Source organism: Alosa sapidissima, chromosome 17, assembly GCF_018492685.1.
Source record: "Alosa sapidissima isolate fAloSap1 chromosome 17, fAloSap1.pri, whole genome shotgun sequence".
Classification (NCBI taxonomy): Eukaryota; Metazoa; Chordata; class Actinopteri; order Clupeiformes; family Clupeidae; genus Alosa; species Alosa sapidissima.
The window spans coordinates 29,526,406-29,536,224 of NC_055973.1; the positions used below are offsets into that span (position 1 = coordinate 29,526,406).

Sequence of the window (9,819 nt, forward strand, 5' to 3'; positions counted from 1 at the left end):
TGGAGGTGGCTTTTATTCCTCAGACGCGTCGCTGATTTAAACTCCTCATAAACAGCTCCTCACATCAGAAGACTGGCTCACGAAGCTGTCAAGACACACTTCTGCAGTCGCTTCGCGGCCTTCTATCGGCTATAACCGCGCTATGTAAGTTTGCCAGATCGGGTAGCGGATCTGTAGTTTGATGGAATGAGACATAAGAAACTACAAATTTGACTTGCTTCTGATGTCGCAATACATCATACTTTCGTAAAATCATGCAACATAATCTACCTTGTCTGTGGACATCTAGTGCTGGAAAAACAAATAGCATGCGTGCGATAGAGGAAAAGTGCTTTGGTGTTGCTTTAGGCGGGGATCACATTAGCCAGCGGCAAGCGGCAGATTTCCTATTGTTCTCTATGGTTCGGCAGCGGAACAGTGGCAACGCTGGCGCAACGCTAGCGTTGAACAAGCTGAACGTTCAACTTGGTTCAACTTTCAAAGCGCAACGTGAGCATATTCAATTGACAAACCGTTTGTGTTGCTTAGGAACGAGATGAAACGTATTATGGTCTGAGTGTTGCGTTACGTTTGCCGCTGCCGCTTGCCGCTCGCTAATGTGATCCCCGCCTTAATGTTCTAAAGAATATCTGGGTTAATTGAATTCAACATGGAATTTTAGAACCTTGAATTGTTGCGGAATGGAATCTTTTCTTAGAATGTTCAAAAAAGACACCCGCTTGGCTGGACTGGACTATCCTGCATTTTGCTCATGGAATCTGAGACTAGTCTTATTGATTTAGCAACTCGTTAGTAATTAATTTGGAGAATTAAGACTTACATAGAGGATGGTCTAATTTCTTTAAGAATTACATTAAACATCTAAACATCTTGTTATCTGATAATCCTTCTAGTAATGATGTCCCTTCAATATGTCCCTGTATCCGGTCAGGTTAATAAGCGCACTGATGTTGAAAGGCAACAATCAGTTCAGCAGGCTCGTCCTACTTTTTCTGTGGGGTTGTGGAATTGCCAATCTGCAGTGAATAAAGCGGACTTCATTCCTGCTCTGGCCTCACAGTTATCGCTTCAATTGTTTGTGCTTACAGAGACGTGGATTAGGCCAGAGAATACTGTCACATCTGCAGCGTTGTCGACCAATTATGCTTTTTTGCATACCAGTCATTCATCTGGTGGGAGAGGCTTTCTTGTCTCTGATGACTGGAAGTTTACACAGTTGCTGCCTACTCAGGTCCACAACTCTTAGGGTAGCTAAGTCCTCTGCTTAGTCATTAGTATTAATTCTACTAGATTTATCTGCAGCCTTTGATACTGTTAACCATGACATTGTCCTTTCTATACTATCTGAACTGGGAATTTCTGGGAAAGCTCTTGACTGGTTTAAATCTTACCTTAAAGGGCGTTCTTTCAACGTGTCTTGGCAGGGGCAGGTATCAAAGTCTCATGACCTCACCACAGGTGTGCCTCAGGGATCAGTATTAGGACCCTTGCTTTTCTCTATTTACACCACTTCTTGAAGGTGAGACCATTCACTCCCATGGATTTGACTATCACTGTTATGCAGACGACACTCAACTTTACCTGTCTTTCCCACCTGATGACTCTAGTGTTTCCCACTGGATTTCTGCATGCCTTAAGGATATTTCAGCCTGGATGAAATATCGGCACCTTCAGCTTAATTTCTCAAAAACTTTTGGTGTTTTTGGTGTTTCCAGCTAAAACAGGTTTCCTCAATAGATTAACATCCAGCTTGACTCAATTTTACTGACCCCAACTAGATCGACACGTAACTTGGGCGTTGTTATTGATGACCGACTTAACTTAACTTAACTCTGAGTATGTAGCTTCTATTGCAAAATCATGTCGGTTTATGCTTTACAACATTAGGAAGATCAGATTTTATCTGACACAAGATTCCACACAACTTCTTGTTTAGACCATGGTCATCTCCAAGCTGGACTATTGTAATTCACTATTAGCTGGCTTACCTGCTTGAGTAATAAGATCATTGCAGCTGATTCAGAATGCTGGAGCACGCCTGGTCTTCAATCAGCCAAAGAGGACACATGTAACTCCTCTCCTAGTTACTCTCCATTGGCTCCCTACAGTAGCCAGAATTAAATTTAAATCTCTCACTTTGGCCTGTGGGACACTGACTGGATCTGCTCCTAGTTATTTTAATTCAATAATCAAGACGTACATCCCCAACCGCCCACTGCGGTCTTCTGATGAGCGTCTATTGTGTCGACCAGTCATAAACACTAGGTCTAATTCAAGACTCTTTTCCTTAGTGGTTCAATGTTGGTGGAATGAGTTGCCCAGTGCTCTATGGTCCTGTGATAGTTTTGGGTCGTTTAAGAGGGGTCTAAAGACATTTCTTCTCAACATGCACTTAGTTCTTAGTGCTTCTTATGTGTTATAGTTTGTAAAATATTGTTTTATTTCCATTAGGCTGTTGATTCATTTGACATTATTGTTTATTATTGATATTCTCCTTAATGTAGTCTTGCCATGTTATTGTTTTTATATTATTGATTGAATGGACATTATTATTTATTATTGCTCCCCCCCCCCCTCATTTTCATTGCTTATTTCATTAGGCTATTGATTGAATTGACATTGTTGTTTATTATTGCTATTCTCCTTATTATAGTTTGACCAACATTCTTCCTTGTTCCAGTTCCCTGTTAAATTTTAAATATTATATTGTTTTTGTATTTGTATGTTGCTTTGGACAAAAGCCTCTGCCAAATCCCATAACCATAACCATAAGCAAACATATTACATAGCTGCTATGTAATGACTCATCTGTTCTTCTCTCAATTGGTCAGTCTTGTAGCCTTAGTTACTATTCAATGGCCAATACATCAAGTACAGAGTAAAGAGCCTAAAAAACACAAACATCTGTCATCATGTTTATGATCAAATATAGCATCTTAAGATATTATTTTTTATTAAGATATTTGTTTACTTTATTTTCAGAGTAAGTTGACTCTGAGGTTCTGACATAGTCAGTCAGGTGCTGTTTTGTTTCACATGTTCATCTTAATGCAGAGCAGGAAGTATTCGTTTATACACCATTGCCCCATAAAGATCATTGGTGGCCTTTTCCATTTTCACAAACAGGGACACCCCATTTGACATTAGTCGGCAAACAGCCTTTCTTCACGGCTCGCAAGCTTCACATTTTACCTCCACAAGAGGTCATGAATTTGATTGTTTAAAAATCATTCTGGCCCAACCTTAATTGACATTTCTTTCATTTTATATCATAACTGCCCATTGTAACATTCCCTGTCCTCTCTCTCTCTCAATCACACACACAAACACACACACACACAATCACACACACACACACACACAATCACACACACAAACACACACACACACAATCACACACACACACACACACACACACACACACACACACACACACACACACACACACGCACACACACACACACACACACACACACACTGAAAGGATATATGTATTCACAGCACATGGTCTATGGGAATATTCTTCCCATTTTCTTTGTTCTCCTTTGTTCTCTTTTCTCATCCTCTCGTAATGGACATTTCTGTGTCATTTCCTCCTTCTCTCTGTGTGTCTCTTACACTGACAGGTAGAGATCTACGAAACAAAATGCAAATGAAAAAGCATTTATAGCTAAATGTCTGTCCACTGCACTGCACTCCTCTGAAGGTCACAGAAACATTCACATACATGCAGATACAGGTAGAAACACTTTTAACACCTGCATGTATACAGACAGGAAACATGTGTACGAGAGATACTGCATGAGAGAAAGAAGAAGAAGAAGAAGATGGAGGGAGAGAGAGAGAGAGAGCAATAGATGGTCAATAAATGGACCTCAGACACCGTTGATGCCCTGTTAAACATGAAGGGATCATGGTACCAAGGGTCTTCTCTCCTCTTCCAACCTGAAACAGCAAGGGGCTAAACATCTTCAACCCCAGAAATCATACAGAGTTAGTGCAGCCATTATCCCCCACTTGGCAGCTGAGAGACCGAGAAATGAGGCAGGTCAGATGGCAGGCCTGGTCATGCCCAGTGCACCACGGCAGTCTCTGACAGAAAGAGAGAGAGGAGGAGAGAATCAGAGAGAGAAAGTGCTGGCCCTAACCTCACTACATGGTTCTGTTGCTAAGTGTTCACATGTCTACAGAACAGGTTCAGTAAAAGACCAATAGGAATGTGGTCATGTATTATGTTAGCAAACCAATGACTTCAATCGGTTAATCTCTAACGAAGAAATAGAAACACTATAGGATTTCTATAGTAGTTCCTATAGTAGCGTGTAATATTGCTATCATATTCTAGCCTGACATAGCCAGACTAAATTCTATTCAGAATTTGAGTCTGATACTGTATCATTGGGACGTGATTATGGGCTGTGTTTTAACTGATACAGGGAAAAAATGCCTCTGCACACAATTGGATAGACCTAACCAATTAGAGCAACACAATAGCCTATACTGTGAATCCTGTAGGGAGAATAGCCAAAACATCCTTCTTCTCGACAAATGTAATGCCATAATAGACCTTTCACACAACTTTCGTATTTTTGACCGGAAATACGCAATTGTCGTGGTAATCTTCTTCCTCACCAGCAGACTATAATGCTTTAGTATTAGTAGTCTATATCCTCTATACTATACATTATGTGGACATGATTTGTCATTCTAGTTAACAGTTCAGTTTATCCTGATACTTATGGACAAATTCCTCGTGGAAAAATGTATACCCTTCATTTTTTTCTTTTTGGTGACAGAGTTTTCCTCCACAAGTCTTGTAACGTCGGCAAATGTAATATTTGTTAAATCTGTTAGTGAAATTGTGTAAAATCTCTAATCCATTTTCTCTTGCCCGGGTATGTTTTTCTGATGTGTTGATGCTTGACAGGAACTCCGCTTCCACAGCGTTTACTTCCGGTTATTGTGTGAAAGGTCTATCGTTGTTTTCTTTTCTTTTTTTGTTTTTGCACTGTCAATATCTATACAGCAAAATACGTCAAAATAAACATCTAGCTTCTGTAGCGAGAGCCTTTTTGTTATAAACAAAATCAACCGAAGTGCGTTCAGGTGACGTGAATGGCGAGGCACAGTCGCTCATCTGTCCATTGTATAAAGTCTGCCTCGATGATTTGAACTGGGCATAGAGGCTTCGCAATGCAACAAGTCCAGACTGAATTTTCCGACTTCAATTTTTGTGGGAGGGGTTAAATTCGGGCTGGCTTCCAGGCTAATGATATGGACCAAACAAAACATGGAAGAGAGGTTGCTCACCCCCACCTTCAGTATTCCCAGAGAAATTCCATGCAGGAATTTCCTAGACACTCATCTAGTGAAAAAGTTAAAATGCCTTTATGTTATGGGCAGATCATCTCATCTTCTTATCTTCTAGGTTTTGCATTTGATTAAGCCCTTAACCTAAGAGCACCATCTCAACAATACAGACATATTGGCAGCACTCCAACTCAACAGCGTTTTTAGGGTTTTCTTTTTGTTTGAGGGCAAGGCTGCCCCCACTTTCTTTGTTTCTAGCTTTCGGAGCCTGGGCTGCCTACATCTTTTACAGTGTCAAGGAATGGGCAGCTAGCGGTCGTGAGGAGATGATTGCTGAGTGTGACAAAAAAATGTGATGGGCTAGAAATTGCGTAAAATCCTTGACTGCGCCTTTAACCTAGTGTGTTTAAACAAGACTGTGAAATGATTTGACCCTTAAATAAGAACTTCAAAATAATGTATCTATTTGTTAGGCTACAGTGAGATTGACATAACTTGAGCTACTGGTAATAGGTTTTCTCAGTGTTCAATGGTGTGTAGCTGTGTAGTCTAGCTACCCACCCATGCAAACTTTCAACTTTTTTTGAAGGTCGACCAGTTGTTACATTAGTTAACTGTCCATTAGCTTCCCCTAACATAATGGCTACCTATGCATTGCCCTTGGTCAGTCCGTCTGGCCAAGTTGATGCCCATTTCCAATGTTCCTAAAACCCGGACACCATTCACACGCTAATCCGGCATGAGATGGGCTTTATGTGATGGATAGAGCAGTGCATTCAAAACAACCAATGACTATGCAGATGGCGACAGGGTTTATCAGATACGGACTTGTCACGTGTATTTTCTTTGGAATTGAGTAAACAACTGCATTTAAAACCTTCGTTTACATGATTGCTGCAATTCTGAAACGATTTGGTAAGAGTTTAATGCACCAATTTAAGTTAAATTACGTCCCTGGAAGTCGTAAGTCAATGAACCCTTTCCAGACCCACTCTTAATCCCAATTGAGATGCGGTCTGGTGTCAACGAGGCTACAGCAGTGTACAGATGTTCATGAATTTTGTCCCTAAACTCTAAGGGCCACCAGATTGCAGTATCTTTACCAAAGGCTGTGTTTGGTAGAGTCTGTAGCTTTAAATATGTGAACAGTTATTGAAATTATGTAACTCGGGTCTATACTGATGAATAAGGTCAGTGAGTTCCTGGACCAAGGAATTATGGTTAAATGTTCTTTCTTGTTCTAAGGTTTAGTTCTTGCTTAACTGTTGCATGAGGTGTGAAGATGACAGTTGGTAACTGTATTGTGTAGAAGTGGTTGAACAGTTATAGAATAACAGCAACTGTTGTTCTGTGAAATTCTTGATGTCATATCCAGATGTTATTCTACTTCTTGATTGGTGGTATGTTCTTATGTTCTCTTCTTTTCCTTTTAGCTACAACGCTATTTCAGAAGTTTTTCCAGAAAGTGGCAGTCCAGGAGGTAACACATATGATCCATTACAGAGCTCCTTTCTTGTTTAGTTTATTTTTCATTACCAATACAGTATAGTGTACAAGGTGGTAGCAACCCTTCCATGTTATGTCAGTAGTTTGTCCCATAATAATATATGTGCGTGTCTGTGAGAATAGTTTGATTCTTGTAGGTGTTAGAATGAGGATTTGGTTTTAAAATGATGCGGTGTCTCCTTTTTTCTTGTGGAAATATTGTGTGTAATTAGTGCTTAGCTTGAGTCACTGATTCTAAGGAATTTGATGGGAGAAAAGCATATTTCATGGATAACGTCAGTGCCCCCTAGTTGCTGCTAAGCACACACTCTCACACACACACACACACACACACACACACACACACACACACACACACACACACACACACTCACACGCACACACACACACACACACACACACACACACACACAGGGGCCGTGTTCAGGCATCCTCCAGTGGTGGGTGAGTGGTATGTGTTGCGAGCTGCAGGGGCAGCGTTGTGAGCGATGACTTCCTCTCATAGGAGCTCCAGCATGGGGTCGGCCTGGGTTGTCTGTTAGCCACAGATGGATGGGTCCTCTGGACAGGAAGCAAAGAGTGGTCAAAAAACACACTGGCCCCACTAGAAAACACAGAGCCCTCCTCAATATACCAGATTCAGTTGAACTCCCTCTCTGCTTCTGTCTTCATATTCACTCTGTTGCCTTCCTCCAGGCCAAATCTCTGAGAAGCTTCATTGAAATAGCCTACTTAAATTCACATTTGTGGTGGACTGTTTTCAACCGAAAACTAACAGTTCTCGTGGAGATCGGAGTTGGAAATAGAGAAGATGCCACATGTTGGATTTATGACAGTCTCTGCTAATCATCATCTTCTCAGTTGGTCACTGTCCTGACCAATGTTTTTGACCTTGTAGAGGTCAGCACCCCCCCCCCCCCCCCACCCCCAAATATTCTCCCCTAGAACAAAGAACCTCCTGATCCATTGCTGTTGACTTTAACACACTGCCGTTCCGGCTCCTGGCTTGGTCTAGAAGGGGGCCAGCCCAAGCCCCTGTCGGAGTGAGGTCCTCACAGCAGGTGGAGGATCAAACAGGTCTCAGGCCAGGCCTCGGTGGCACCTTGGGGGGGCTGACCAGGGATCGTATAGCTGCAGTGGGGGGCTGTCCCTGGGATGACCCGCCATAAAAAAAGAGAAAGAGAGAGAGAGAAAGAAAGAAAAAACAGGGCTTGTTCCACACCATTGCAGCTCCCTCGGTTAAAACAACAGCACTGAGTCCAGTCAGAAGGGTACACTGCTCCAAAGTCCCCCCCACCTCCCTGTCCAAACCCCAGTCCACAAACACTTGCTTCATTGGTCCCCCCCACCACTACCACCATCCAGCCTTTGAAAAATAAATGGTTGACATGCTGGGGAATGTGTGAAGAAGAACATATGAGTATGTGGGAAGATGGGATGTGTGAGTTTTTAGAGGCTGCCTGCCACTGGGGAACATGTCTTTGTTTGTGTTTTGGACTACACTAATGGGTCTTGTGAAAATTGGCAGAATTTCACCTACAATTTACAAGCTTGCTGTGAACAGAATTCATATACATTGCGTATGAGATAATTGCCCATTTTCCGCAACACTGATTGACAAGGCTTACATCAAAGAGCCTGGTTAATTGTGTCACTTCCACATTGCATGCTTTGATGTGGAAAACAGTATGGTAACTGTCTCATTATGAATTTAAATCTCAGGCTCTAGAGCATTTCATAATCAGGAATATTCTGCTTAGCTAAATGCTCTATATTCAAAATGAAAAATGTAACGAAGCTCTCATTTCCAAAATGCCTGAAAGCTAATCAATTCATAATTGGATTGGAATGGAAGATTCAAGCTTTTTTACTTGGGTTTGTGCTTGTCAACAAGTAATAGACTCTACCTTTTTCTCTCCCCCCTTGTGTGATAGATGGCCCAAACTTGACCCATCTCTTTGACGCGAGTCACCCGGCTGAAAACATCCCACCCGCGGTGTCGGGCTGTTTCGCCATGGAGACGTCTGCAGAACAAGGCCCTGGGTCTCGACTCGCTTGCAGCATCAAAAGGCCAGGCGGAATGTGAACCATGCGTCCAATGTGCCGAGCAGACCCGACTGGCCAGACACTGCTGTCCACCAGCTGGCCTGCCGGTCAGTGACACTCACCTCTGCCACGGACTCTGCTGCGCGAACGAGTGAAATACAAGCTCGCAGTTGGTTGTGGTCATTGCAAAAGTCACCAACCGCAGTGAGCATTGGTTTGTGAATGCAGAGCACTACATGAAGTCTGTTGGTTATGTACACAACACATGTTAGCAGAGTAGCGTGGGAGTAAATCAAATGAGAACGAAGTTGAAAATAATTTAATCTAAAGTTAAAGTTTCGGCACAACTGGAAGGTTTATATACACTAAGCTGTCAGTCGCACAAATCAATTCAAGTACATGGCCCTTATATCAAATTTATACCTCCATGGAATTCCATGGGATTTTCAGGGCCTAAATGTGCATATTTGTGGTACAGTGAGCATGAAATGCATCTCGGGGAAGATTAGGAGTCCTGGATGCAGCACCACGAGTGCTAATGTGATATGTTCCACTCAGCCTGAGGTGTGGAGTTCTGTTTGGGTCAGGCGAAGTTCATCCAAAGTTCACCTCCAGGTCTCAGAGCTTCCTGAGAGCTGCAAAGCTGTAACTCTTGGGAAGCCAGAACTTTGCTTTCCCCTCCACCCTCTAATGCCTCACCCTTCTTTATGTTTTGTTGGAATAAATGGTCCATTTTTGCAAAATCTGAGAAGAGACCCTTTATTTGCCAAAAACAAGAGTTTGCTTATTTAAACTGGTCAAACAATTTCTTTTATGCATATGGTTACGAGACCGCAAATTCATGTTGGTCCTGTGAGTAGTATATTGTGGTGAGTCTTACATTCCATCTTTACCAATCCTCTCCAAATTGATTGTTAGAAAGCCGCTGTTTGTAGGATATCTTTCGAAGGGCTCTTT

At 42.1% G+C, this 9,819-nt stretch overlaps 1 protein-coding gene across 4 annotated transcripts in view; it reads left to right on the forward strand.

The window, feature by feature from the left end:
• Nucleotides 1–9,605, forward strand: part of zic4 (zic family member 4) — a 155,159-nt gene extending 145,554 nt beyond the window's left edge. For 2 of the 4 annotated variants that reach the window (XM_042067662.1, XM_042067665.1), the window contains 2 exons: nt 6,744–6,790; nt 8,751–9,605. In XM_042067662.1, coding sequence (XP_041923596.1) covers nt 6,744–6,790; nt 8,751–8,778 — 75 coding nt within the window. In that variant the 3' untranslated portion in view covers nt 8,779–9,605. The remainder of the gene's footprint in view (nt 1–6,743; nt 6,791–8,750) is intronic. The other 2 variants (XM_042067664.1, XM_042067661.1) reach the window with 1 other exon arrangement.
• Nucleotides 9,606–9,819: the final 214 nt, after the last annotated feature.